This window comes from Tachyglossus aculeatus, chromosome 11 (assembly GCF_015852505.1).
Source record: "Tachyglossus aculeatus isolate mTacAcu1 chromosome 11, mTacAcu1.pri, whole genome shotgun sequence".
Classification (NCBI taxonomy): Eukaryota; Metazoa; Chordata; class Mammalia; order Monotremata; family Tachyglossidae; genus Tachyglossus; species Tachyglossus aculeatus.
The window spans coordinates 46506830-46520493 of record NC_052076.1 but is presented as its reverse complement, the minus strand read 5'-3'; the positions used below and the strand labels follow the sequence as shown (position 1 = coordinate 46520493).

Here is a 13664-nt window from a genome sequence, read left to right as displayed (position 1 = left end):
TGACTAATTGATTATTATTATTATTATTACTGAAGCAGCGTGGCTCAGTGGAAAAGAGCATGGGCTTTGGAGTCAGAGGTCATGGGTTCAAAGCCCAGCTCTGCCAATTGTCGGCTGTGTGACTTTGGGCAAGTCACTTCACTTCTCTGTGCCTCAGTTACCTCATCTGTAAAACGGGGATTAAGACTGTGAGCCCCACGTGGGACAACCTGATCACCTTGTAACCTCTCCATAGCTTAGAACAGTGCTTTGCATACATTAAGTGCTTAATAAATGCCAATAATGGTATTTATAATTATTATCCAAGATCCACTAGGGGCAATTCCCTTTGGTTCCAAAGCACTGAACAAGTGCCCACATCAGTCAACAAACATTCAGTGAGAAGCAGCATGGCCTTAGTGCCTGAGAGTCAGTGCTTCGTACGTAGTAAGCGCTTAACAAATACCATCATTATTGGAAGGACCTGGGTTCTAATCTCAGTTCTGCCATTTGTCTGCTGAGTAACTTTGGGCAAATCACTTGACTTCTCTGCAGTTGCCTCATCTATAAAGTGGGGATTGACCGTGAGCCTTATGAGGGACTTGGACTGTGTGAAACCTGGCTTTTTTTAAATGGTATTTGTTAAGGACTTAATATGTGTCAAGCATACTAAGCACTGGGGTAGACGAAGCTAATCAGGTTGGACACAGCCCGTGTCCCACACGAGGCTCACAGTCTTAATCCCCAATTTACAGATGATGGAACTGAGACAGGAAAGTTGTGACTTGCCCAAGATCACACGGCAGAGTGGCGGAGGAAGATTAGAACCCAGGTCCTTCTGATTCCCAGGCCTGTGCTGTATCCACTAAACCACACTTCTTCACAATAATCAACCTGATTAGCTGGTATCTACCCCCGTGTTTAGTACATTGCCCGGCACATAATAAGAACAAGAACAGTGCTCTGCACATAGTAAGCGCTTAACAAATGCCATCATTATTATTATAAATACTATAAAAAAATAGCGTTTCCCCCAATTATGGGGAAATTCAGAAAGGCAGACAAATGGGAGTTGGGAATTTATCCGAAGGCGGATGCCGACCGCGTCATCAGTCCATCTATGGCTCAAGATTAAGCTCGGAAACACGCAGGAACACAAGAGGCTGGTTTGATAAGCCAAATTTTAATACCGTCCATCCACAGCACAAACCTTTGAGGCTATCCAAAGGGTCCCTCCTTGACTCCCAACCTCAGACATTTCATTCCTATGGAAAAGAACATTCAGCCATCATTTTATTTACCGTAATGTCCTTCATTGTGGTCCCTCTGAATTTCATTCTTTCTTGAGCGGGGAGAAGAGAGAGGAAGGGAGAAGTTTCCTTCCCAGCCCCACTGAAGTCCACCTTTGGCCTGCCAGCAATTTGAATCAACTTGAAAATAGCCAAAAACATTCAGGACCTGGTGGGTCTCGGAATCAGCCCTGGCTCGAGGTTCAAGTCATTTCATTACCGTCATTTACATGGGTCGCGGAGGCGACGAGAAAATACAACCAACTGAAGACATACACGTCAATCACAATGTAGCAGCGTAACTGTTCACGGTTCGTATTCATATTTCAGTTGCTTCACAGTTTCGGGGAGAGAATGAAAGAGAGGAATTGGAAAGCAAGAAGCTGAATGAACTCAGGATAGACTCCAGCAGGCTGTGTTCCTCGTAATTGGGATGGATGTTCTGGAGTGCTAGCACTGCCCTGAGAAAGAAAGCCAGCCAGCGACTTCAACTTCTTGGATTCTCTATCCACTGCCCTTTGGATGATAATATGGCAGTAGTTGTTTTCACCCTGTCCTTTTTGCAGCTGAACCCTGTTGAAATCACATTTGCTTGACCGAGCCGGCGGGTAAAAGAGGGGAGGTCATGGAGCAATAGCCATTAACTCTGCCGTCTTGGTTTGCGAAGAGGCAAAGATGGGCACACCACCACCACCACCACAGGAATTCTCTTTCCTATAGTCCATTTAACTAACTAGTTAACTAGTTAAGCAGACTCTCTGCTCTTCAGCTATTTCCTCTTCATTTACCCTTGTAGTACAGGCACGATTGCTTCCCGCATCACAGTCATCGTTTCTGAAGCACGAGAGCAATCTACCGACAGTGCTGTAATAAAGGCCCGCTCTAGAGAGTTCGAAGTCAAATTCAATTTCGGGAAACCCGAGTTGTAGTTCGGGTACCAATACTGACCCTGTGAGTCAAGCCCAACCTCTCCGTGCCTTGGTTTTTTAATCTTTCAAATGGGGAGAGGTAATACCCGAGGGAGAAGAATGCCATGCAAATTCAAGGAATTACTGGATGTCAAAGGAAATCCAATCAACGGTTTCTGAGGCATCTAACTCCGATTTTGTTGCGAATGGGTGAGTCACTTAAACGCACAGAAACACGACCAGAGGGCAGGAAGAACTGTTTATCAAAATACTTTATTTTAGGAGACCCCTCAAAAAAAAAAAAAAGACCCTCCTCCTTAGACAGACGCCCCAACAGTACCCTTTTTTTGTTGTTTGTTTTGTTTTTTAAATCAACTAAAACAATGTGATGCTTAAAATAACAGACAGGAAAATTTTTCCAATCGGACTTTAGTCAAGAATATATATATATATATTTATATATTTTTTTTCTTGTTCCTGGGGGTGGGGCGAAGAAGGGGCAGATGTTGCCAGTAGTTCATAGAAGTATTCGGTTTTCCTGTTGCAAAGTAAACAGAGCTGCGTCGCTGAAGACACTGAACACACAGCAAGGCTAACTAGAATACAATTCTTGGCTAGCAAAGAGGATCAGAGGGATGGGAAAAAGATAAAGGACAGTGAGAGAGAGTGTGAGAGAGAGAGAGACAGAAGGGCAGGGGGGGGAATCCAACGTGGCTGGAATTTGGAGTCCTGGATTGATAATTTACATCGAAAATGTTGCTGTGAGTGCCTCCACCTTGCTGCTGACTTGGTCTGTCTTGCTTCGGCTCTGGGAAGGGGCTGATCCACGGTCTCACTGGGAAGCAGCTGGGAAATCAGAGTCATCTTTCATCTGAGTGTGGCTTTTTTTTCCTCAGCTGCCCAACTTTTTTTTTTTTTCCTTTTGTAATTTTTAAAAAGAATCGCAGCCGAAGTAAGACGTTAACTGCAAAATCCCAAATGGCTGCGTTTACGCTATTTATAAAAACACATAATAGTCTCTAATCCGGGCTTGGGGGGTGGGTGGGGCGGGATCGGGGGGCTGGGGGACAGGGAGAGGGGAATGGGAGTCGGGGAAGGAGCCGGAAGGTTCATATGCGCTGGACTATACTTTTCCAGGGATTTTGGCCCGCTTGCGAGCAATGGCATCTTCCACAGCCTTCAGCTGCTTCAGCAGCTCCTCCCGCCGGGATAACGTGCTCGATTTTCCAGACTTGGCTCCAGCCGCGGCAGGGCCCAGGTCGGAAGCTTTGCCAGGCACACTCGTGACTTTGCTGGAACTCTTGGACTGTGGAGACAGCTGGCGTTTCCTGGGAGGGGAAAAACAAAAAAAAATTCAGAGGACTGAAGATCAATCGGAACGGCACGGCCTAACGGAAAGAGCCCGTTCGAATCCTAGTTCCGCCTCTTTCATTCAATCAATCGTATTTATTGAGCGCTTACTGTGTGCAGAGCGCTGGACTAAGTGCTTGGGAAGTACAAGCTGGCGACATATAGAGATGGTCCCTACCCAACAACGGGCTCACAGTCTAGAAGGGGGAGACAGACGACACAACAGAACATGTGGACAGGTGTCAAGTCGTCAAAACAAACAGAATTAAAGCTAAATGCACATCATTAACAAAATAAATAGAATAGTAAATATGTACAAGTAAAATAGAATAATAAATCTGTACAAAAATAAACAGCCGCTGTGGGGAGGGGAAGGAGGTAGGGTGGGGGGGATGGGGAGGAGGAGAGGAAAAAGGGGTGACCTTGGGCAAGTCACTTCATTTCTCTGTGCCTTGGTTTCCTCAGCTGTCAGATGGGGAATCGGTACCTGAGCCTCGGGTGGGACGGGGACTTTGTCTCACTTGATTACCTTGTATCTACCCCTGTGCTGTTAATATGTTTTGTTTTGTCATCTCTCTCCCCCTTCTAGGCTGTGAGCCCGCTGTTGGGTAGGGACCGTCTCTATATGCTGCTAACTTGTACTTCCCAAGCGCTTAGTACAGTGCTCTGCACACATAAGCACTCAATACAAATGAACGATTGAATGAACAAACCCCATAATCATCATCAATACGTGCCACTTCCATCAACCTGGGGATTCCCTGGCCCCTCCCATCACCCATCTTCACTTCCATTGACAGGTGACCTCATATTATGTTTTATCTTGGAAGGAGCTGCCAGGGAAAAATGATCTGGACCATTTCCGAAGAATAACGTTTCAAAATGACAACACGTAAAAATCAGTCAGTCTGTGCCCGAGAGTTTGTTGCGCTCTCATGTCTGAGGTGGTGGTTGCTCTTTTGATGTGCAGAAATTTACTTCTGCAATAGTAAATTTCTCCTTAGAGAACCAACAGTCTGAGAATCCTTTCTCACTCGATCATTTAGTAACATCTTGGCTGCCACAGCTGGGAAAGGTGAGATGCGTCTCTGAATCCAGTTGTTAATGCAATGTCCAGAGCCTTGCAGGCCTCCGGAAGATGGCAACAACACTGAGGACACACTCCACTCTAACCCTTTTCCTTTGATTTTCTTCTGCCTTTATTTGGTACTTGTTAAGTGCTTACTATGTGTTAAGCACTCTACTAAGTACTGGAGGCATGACTCTTTCTCTAGGGCAGAGAAAGTGGGGCATCTGCCCAGGCACAATCCAGAATGGGTCTATTTTGTTTTAAATTGTATTCGTTAAGTGCTTCCTATGTGCCAAAGAAGGGCTGGGGTAGATAAAAGATAATCGGGCTGGACACAGTCCCTGTCCCACGTGGAGCTCACAGTCTTAATCACCATTTTACAGATGCGGAAACTTGAAATACTCCAAGTACTAAACTATGCAGTTTTTAAAGGAAAAGTTTTGAGCACCTGAGGTTGGCTTTTTTTCTGTCCTGTCATCAGCATCCCAAAGCCCTATGTGCAAAAAACACTCTCAAGCCTGTTGTTCCACCCCTATTAAAGCTTTCAGATTAGTCTCTGGTCTTAAAGGAGCAACTCTGCCTCTGGCAGAGGGACCGTAGGATTTGGACGATCTCTGACTGGGAATTAGTTGAAAGGCACTCACCCAGGATAGGAAGCCTGGAGAAAGGGAGAAAACGTTTGCCAATCGAGGGTGTTTTGTTAATTGCTCAACCCTCCAACCAAGTCTTGCTGGGGCCTTTCTTCCTGCCTGGAACTCTCGCCCCACTAATCCAGCAGGGCACGGCTCTCCCAAACCTTCAAAGTCCTTGTAAAATCCACCTCTTCCCGGAGGCTTTCCCTGGTTCATTTTTCTTCTCCCTAGGTCAGGGCCTACTAACCTCCCCACCTAGTCTGCAAACTCCTGTGGGCAGGGTTTGTGTTTACTGTATTGCCCTCGCCCAAGCACTTAGTTCAGTGCTCTGTGTACATTAAGCATTCGATAAATAGCACTGATTGACTAATTCCAGCTTGGCATTTCTGGGGCCACTCAATTTTCCTACACTCACCACCACCCTCGTCACTCTGAACTGCCATACTCGCATTTGCTTTTCCACCTATCCTTCTATCGCTTCTCTTCTTCTGCTCTCTGTAGATTAGTTGGTGTCTGTCTCCCCACTTAGGGTTTAAGCCCCTTGAAGGCAGAGATTTGGCCTCCTACCTCTACTGTTCTCTTGCAAGAATGGGCGCTCAAATACTAGATCAATAACCCAAGGGACTGTGGCAGCCAACACCCTCTGTTCTCTCCTCCTCTTGGGATTTTATTATAATAATAATAACAATAATGGCATTTATTAAGTGCTTACTATGTGCAAAGCACTGTTCTAAGCACCGGGGAGGTTACAAGGTGATCAGGTTGTCCCACGTGGGGCTCACAGTCTTAATCCCCATTTTCCAGGTGAGGTCACTGAGGCCCAGAGAAGTGACGTGACTTGCCCAAAGTCACACAGCTGACAATTGGCAGAGCTGGGATTTGAACCCACAACCTCTGACTCCAAAGCCTGGGCTCTTGCCACTGAGCCACGCTGCTTTTTATGCATTTTCAACTTGCATGTTTACAATCAATCTATCCGAATTATAATTCGGTGAACCCCTACTTGAAGACAACCTCAGTCAGTAGCTTTGGAATGAATCGAACACGTTGAAGATCACTTGCGGCCCTTCCAATTGCTAATATGCTAATTGTATTTCCCAGCCTCCGAAATCTGGTAGGGGTAGACTAATGTAGAAGAGATTCGGGGATTTAATAATGATGGCATTTATTAAGCGCTTACTGTGTGCAAAGCACTGTTCTAAGCGCTGGGGAGGTTACAAGGTGACCAGGTTGTCCCACGGGGGGCTCAGTCTTAATCCCCATTTTACAGATGAGGCCCAGAGAAGTGAAGTGACTTGCTCAAAGTCACACAGCTGGCAATTGGCGGAGCTGGGATTTGAACCCATGACCACTGACTCCAAAGCCCGGGCCTGTAGGCTTACAGTTGGGGTGGCAGGGTGGTAGGTGGTGGTTGGAGGAGGGACATATGGGTGTGTGTTGTGCGTGTCTGCCTCTAATACCGCCCCTCGGTAAGGTCATGCAGGATGAGCCAATCCCAACAAGCCTGCAAGTTCACCCAGTGACCTAGCATCTCAGGTATTTGCCCAACCTATTGGCCTATTTCACCCTCTGTGAAAGGTAAGCACAGTAAAAATAGTTCTGGGACTGACTATCCAGGCTCTCTGCTGCTTCATCTCCTCCTTCCTGCTGTTCACCTCGTGGCTATTTCCTTGTTCACCTGAAGCTGGGTAGGGAGAGGAGGTGGAACGGGAACCAGTCTCTTTGGTTACTGTATTAGCCGTTTCGGTAAAGGGTGGGTAGAGGAGAAAGGTGGAGGAGCAGCTAACTCGGGGGATTTTCAACCAGGGCAGTGGCACCATGCACACGGGCTGTACAGAGCCCAGTGGGCTCCTGGCCTGATTGATTGAAGATGGACAGGCGTCTGCATTCAGGCTCGGAGAAGGGGCCGTTAGCGTTGCCCGTTTGGCAAAACGCACCCTCCAAGTCCCGGGCTACAGGTTCCTGAGAACTCAAGGACTCTCCCTCCTTTTTGGGGATGTGGAGGAGCCCGGAACCCACAGCTGTCCTGCAGTTGTTCTGCCTCTCAAAATGACTCCATGGGGATTTAAATGACTCTGCTCTCCTGCCCCCGTTGCCATGGGTAGGTGAGAGCTGGTTGGTTTGGTCTGAAAGTTGGTTACAGGCAGGGGACTGTGTCTGCCAATCCTATTGTACTGTGTTCTCCCAAGTGCTTAGTACAGTGCTCTATACACAATAAGCACTCAGTAAACACCACTGATTGATGACCAAGTGATGCTCGAATGCAGCTTCTGGAGAACACCACTTGTCTGGTACCTGGCTCTTGCTCTGTGTCACTGGTTGAAAGGCACTAGGTTAACTGCCCTCCCTCTCTCAGCTGGTCAAGAGCTAAGAGACCTCCGAATGGAGGACCATCTGGAAATATGTATATATGTTTGTACATATTTATTACTCTACTTATTTATTTTACTTGTACATATCTATTCTATTTATTTTATTGTTAGTATGTTTGGTTTTGTTCTCTGTCTCCCCCTTTTAGACTGTGAGCCCACTGTTGGGTAGGGACTGTCTCTATATGTTGCCAATTTGTACTTCCCAAGCGCTTAGTACAGTGCTCTGCACATAGTAAGCGCTCAATAAATACGACTGATGATGATGATGGAAAGGAGCCCTTTACCTTAGAGGCCCAGCCACAAGTAAACATTCAGATCACTCTCCTTTTCTCTGAAAAGCAAACCCCTCAGGGCTTTTACGTGGGGATTTGAGTTGAGGAAAATCTGACGTGCTGTGGAAGTACCACTGGTAATAATAATAATGATGGCATTTGTTAAGCGCTTACTATGTGCAAAGCACTGTTCTAAGCGCTGGGGAGGTTACAAGGTGATCAGGTTGTCCCATGGGGGGCTCACGGCCTTCATCCCCATTTTACAGATGAGGTAACTGAGGCCCAGAGAAGTGAAGTGACTTGCCCAAAGTTACACAGCTGACAAGTGGCAGAGCCGGGATTTGAACCCATGACCTCTGACTCCAAAGCCCGTGCTCTTTTCCACTGAGCCACGCTGCTTCTCTATCCATCGTATTTACTGAGGACTTACTATGTGCACAGCACTGTTCTAAGCGCTTGAGAGAGTACAAGACAACAAAATTGGGAGACATATTCCCTACCCACAGGGAGCTTACAGTCAAGGGGGTGACACATTAGTATAGATAAATTACAGATATGTCCATAAGTGCTGTGGGGTTGAGGGTGCGGTGAACACCAAGTGTTAAAAGGGTACAGATCCAAGGGCATAGGTGACACAGAAAGGAGAGGGAGTAGGGGAAAAGAGGACGCAATTGGGGAAGGCCTCTGGGAGGATATGAGATTTTTAATATGGCTTTGAAGGTGGGGAAAGTGGTGGTCTGGCATAAATGGAGGGAAAGGGAGTTGGAGGTCAGAGGCAGGATGTGGGAAAGGGGTTGGCAGCGAAACAGACTCCCAGACTGAGCCCCCTTTTTCCTCTCCCCCTCCCCATCCCCCCAGCCCTACCTCCTTCCCCTCCCCACAGCACCTGTATATATGTTTGTACAGATTTATTACTCTATTTATTTTACTTGTACATATTTACTATGCTATTTATTTTCAATCAATCAATCAATCAATTGTATTTATTGAGCGCTTACTGTGTGCAGAGCACTGTACTAAGCGCTTGGGAAGTACAAGTTGGCAACATACAGAGACAGTCCCTACCCAACAGTGGGCTCACAGTCTAAAAGGGGGAGACAGCGAACAAAACCAAACATACTAACAAAATAAAATACATAGAATAGATATGTACAAGTAAAATAAATAAATAAATAGAGTAATAAATATGTACAAGCATATATACATATATACAGGTGCTGTGGGGAAGGGAAGGAGGTAAGATGGGGGGATGGAGGAGGGACGAGGGGGATTTATTTTGTCAATGATGTGCGTCTGGCTTTACTTCTATTTATTCTGATGACTTGACACCTGACCACATGTTTTGCTTTGTTGTCTGTCTCCCCCTTCTAGACTGTGAGCCCACTGTTGGGTAGGGACCGTCTCTATATGTTGCCATCTTGTACTTCCCAAGTGCTTAGTACAGTGCTCTGCACACAGTAAGCACTCAATAAATACGACGGAATGAATGTGAGCCCGTTGTTGGGTAGGGACTGTCTCTATATGTTGCCAACTTGTACTTCCCAAGTGCTTAGTACAGTGCTCTACACGCAGTAAGCGCTCAATAAATACGATTGAATGAATGAATGAATGAAATAGACAAGATAGGGGCACAGTGAGCAAGCCGGCACTAGAGAAGCAAAGCGTGAGGGCTGCCCTGCAGGAGAAATCAGTGAGGTAAGGTAGGAGGGGGAGAACTGATCAGCTGCTTTACGCTGACTGTTAAGGTAAAAAAGGATTATCCAACCCAGAACTCCTTGAAGAGGAGTTCTGCACGCAATGTACGGTTTTGGCAATACTCGACAGTAACAGTAACACAACCACCAGTAAGTCGATAGGGGAAGTCAGAATAGGGGTTTATACATCACCGTCCTATAAGATCAACGGAGTGCTGCAACTGTAATATTAACAAGAGGAACTCACCTATCTGGTTGAGTCAGAGATGGTTTGGGGTTCTGTCCTCTCTGGCGTTCCTGTTTTGGGGATGAGAGTCTCCCACCTGGTTTCCTATCCCGAGAACCTGTAAAACGGAATATAAAGGATTAACACTAATCCGTCACACATTTATCAGTATCCTGTAGACTGCGAGGTCCTTGTGAGCAGACGCTCTCAACCAACCCAACTCTACTGTACTCTCCCAAGTGCACAGTACCTACGCAATAAATACGACTGATTGGGGCCTCTTGACGTGGGTTTTTTTCAATGAATGCAGGTGCCTTCAAAACTGGACAATGTCTTTTCACCAACTGTTTTATCTTAGTTGGAAAATGGCTTCTGGGCGAGCAAATCTTCTGCCCCAGGACTTCTTTCCATTATGCATACTGGCCTGCCAATATGGAGCTCCTGAACCTTAGGAGCGAGTGAACGGTTTTGCTCCCTCTGTGTGTTAGCCCAGGCTTGGTGGGAGGAGAGAGGATCAAGGAGAGAAAATACCCCTCCACTTTTATCTACCTCTTCTACTTCCACCCTTCCCACTCTCGTGCCACCCACTCTAGGGTCCCCGAAATCCACCAGAGTCTCATTCTGCCCGGCTTTGTCTGGCACGTCTAAGACGACAGATTTGGAGCTAAGATACTTTCAAAAGCCAGGCGAAAATGAGATTTGAGGGCTTGGGGGTCCATGTGGGTCTAAAACGAGAAGCAGCGTAGCCCAGTGGAAAGTGCGTGGGTCTGGGGCTGAGAGGACCTGGGTTCTAATCCCGGCTAGCCAAGGGTAACCACGGGTAAGTCACTTCACTTCTCAGTGCCTCAGTTACCTCATCAGTAAAATGAGGACTGAATACCCGTTTTCCCTCCTACTTGGACTGTGAATTCCATGTGGAATAATGTGTCCCGCCTAACTTGTGGGGCTCACAGGGAACTGAGGCACAGAAGTCAAGTGACTTGCCTAAGGCCATACAGTAGACAAGTGGCAGAGGTGGGATTAGAACCCAGGTCCTTCTAACTTCCAGGCCCGTGCTCTAGCCACCAGGCCATGCTGCCTCTCTAGCAGACTTGTAATCTACCCCTGCACTCAGAACAGTCCTTAACACATAATAAGCGCTTAACAAATACCATATAAAGTGGGGTGCACATCACATTAAGAGGCAGTTTACAGACATGTGAAATACTTGAATAAGGAAAAAGAACTGCAACTGGAAGACAGATGTGGGTACTTTTTAGCAGTTCCCTTAACTGAACCAATTGAACGGCCGTCCGGGAGCAATAATAATGATGGCATTTGTTAAGCGCTTACTATGTGCAAAGCACTGTTCTAAGCACTGGATGCTGATCGTCAGAATGGGGTGGTGGTCAATCTATGCCCAGGAAAATAAAAGCCAAAAAGAAAAAAAAAACCCCAAAGGACAACTAGTCACTAAAATGACAACTTTAGAAAGTTCTCACCTCTGTCAGGTGACACGTTAGCTCGTTTGGCTGGAGGAGAGGGCTGCCTATCCTTGTCTGACGGTTCGTATCTCTTCCTGCTTCCTTTATCGGCCGCCTAGAATGATAAGAAGACAAAATCCAAGAGCTGCAGAGGAATGTATTGTTGGTAGGTAGCAGAAAATACCAGTGGTATGAGAAAAGAGATGGCAGGCCAAGGTGTCCCTGCATCTTCCGACACATAATTAGATAGAAAAACCGAAAACAATTCCTCTGTTTCTTCAGGATCAGCCTTAAGAGCCACAGCAGTGTGCGTGTCATTGCGGGGAAAGATGACAGCGAGGCAGTCCGTCAGTTAATAAGAAGTAAGGAGACCTGGGCTCTGTTTTCAACATTCATTGACATCCTTACCTTCCTTTGCTCCTTGACCTGGAAGGAGAGGGGGAGGCTAGAAAGGAAGGAGAGAGGGGAAAGGAAGCACAAAAATATCTGTTCGGCGGGGATAAAATAAGAGTGGAGGAGACCGAGTGCCCCAGGATCTAAGCTGCTCCAATGCATTGTGACCCAGATTTGTGTGGATAATCGGCTTTCTATTCTGGTAGAGCGGGCACCACTTTGCAAGTTTTACGTTTTTAAGGCCACTAGGACTAAATGGTCTAAATGGTACCTCTCGAGGGCCTGAAAAGGAATAATGTGGTTCCCAAAGTGCCCAATTTACAACATTTGAAAGCCGATTTCCAAACAAACTAGGACCCGTCAGGGCCAGGGAACCAACGGCTCGGGAAACAGAGAGCTGGGGCTGGGGGATCTCAGACACACACTGGCCCAATCTGGAGTTATTTGAACTTTAAAACGAAACAAAAACTATCCAAGGAGCCTTGAATCAGAAAACTGGATGGTTCAGTAAGCAGATGGTCAGATAATTATCATTCTACTGTAGCAATCCCAACAGTTTATTTTGAGCTGGGAGAGGTGCTGGGGCATTGAAACCTGGGAAGCTTATCTTTCCCAAAAAATGCCTTCTGGGAAGTTTAAAAGAGAGGAGGGGGTTGGGGAGGAGGAGTGGGATGAAGAGGAAGGTTCCAAGAACAGATGTTCTACTCCTTCTCCCCGTTGGGCTGCTAGTATCCCTGATTCATTCGTTCGATCACATTTATTGAGCGCTTACTGAGGGCAAAGCACTAAGGTGACTGGGGTTCAGGAAAAGTCTCAGGGCTGGGCTCTGCACAAATTAATGACTGCGAGCAACTAGGTACTGGAAGGTAAGGGCTCAACATGGACGATGACTCTCATTTCCTCCACTTCATTTGGCTCCCCGCTGCAGTCCCAGTGAAAATGTGGGGCAGGATTAGTCACCTGCCTGCCGACCCGGACGCTTCAGGGGAGGGACACACTCCCTTACAACTCTCGCTCGCTGTGAGCTTAGAAATGGGAAGGAACGATCCTCTCTACTTTCTCAAAAGATCGGCCTCCATTCTGCCTTCACTATTTAGACAGCCGGAGGTGCTGGAGTACGTGTCTTATCCTGCTCCTCTTACCTTGTTTAGCAATGTCAGCTTGATCTCTTTGTGGGCGCTGAATCCCCCTTGCTGTGGTTGTGATGACGGCATCTGTTGTGATGGTAGTGACTGTTGCGACGATTTACTACCTGTTGTGGGCTTCGTGGATTTGGGGGGCTGGGAGGGCACCTCCCTTTTCCGCTTCTCCTCCTTAACACTGTCTTCTTTTTTAGATTTTCCTGCTGATGCCAAAAAGTCAGTCAACAGTCTGCAATAACCGCTTCGGGTGTGTCTTTGGGGCAGGTAACAGCAGGGGACTTGTGTTTGGGTCACTGTTGTGCATGTGTTGAAAGCAATATGAAGGACTGCAAGAAATTCACCAAATCTCTCAACAGCGACAGGAAAGGAGAAAAGACGTCCAAATAAAGGAAAAGAGGTTCGTAGATCACCTCAGGCTTTGGTCGACCAAAAACAGACTATTCCAAAAGAGATACAGAAATGACAGCTTTTTTATTTTGCTCTATACACATGACAGGTAGAATTTTCATCTTAACATCTTCCTTTCTACACTCTACTGACCACTTTTTCCTGCAAACAAATCTAAAGTTGTCGATTAGCTTACTCCAACGGCTGCATGTGTAATTGGGAAACGGAAGTGCCAGCTAAATTTGGGGTCAAAGTCTGTGTTTTCCATTCAGGTGAAGTGAAACAAGGACTCAGCCCTCGTGTTTTCTACGTCTTTCTAGGATCCCTGTTTTTAGGTTCTTCTCTGTGTCGACTCAAAGTTCACAGGGAAGCCTAGATCACCCATGACTTATCATTAAGCCCTAAGCTGGGCCCAGATAAAGAGACTCTCTCTAGCCCCGGTCACTTCATGCGGGAATTCCCTTGGCGAGAGGGTCAAGAGTTCAGCG

The 13664-nt window shown here is 46.7% G+C and overlaps 1 protein-coding gene across 4 annotated transcripts in view; it reads right to left on the bottom strand.

The window, feature by feature from the left end:
• Positions 1–1146: 1146 nt before the first annotated feature.
• The window catches only part of ZC3H18 (zinc finger CCCH-type containing 18), a 90088-nt gene continuing 77570 nt past the window's right edge, over positions 1147–13664 (bottom strand). For 2 of the 4 annotated variants that reach the window (XM_038753701.1, XM_038753703.1), the window contains 4 exons: positions 12790–12992; positions 11273–11369; positions 9813–9909; positions 1147–3504 (listed from right to left, as the gene is read on the bottom strand). In XM_038753701.1, coding sequence (XP_038609629.1) covers positions 3300–3504; positions 9813–9909; positions 11273–11369; positions 12790–12992 — 602 coding nt within the window. In that variant the 3' untranslated portion in view covers positions 1147–3299. The remainder of the gene's footprint in view (positions 3505–9812; positions 9910–11272; positions 11370–12789; positions 12993–13664) is intronic. The other 2 variants (XM_038753702.1, XM_038753704.1) reach the window with 1 other exon arrangement.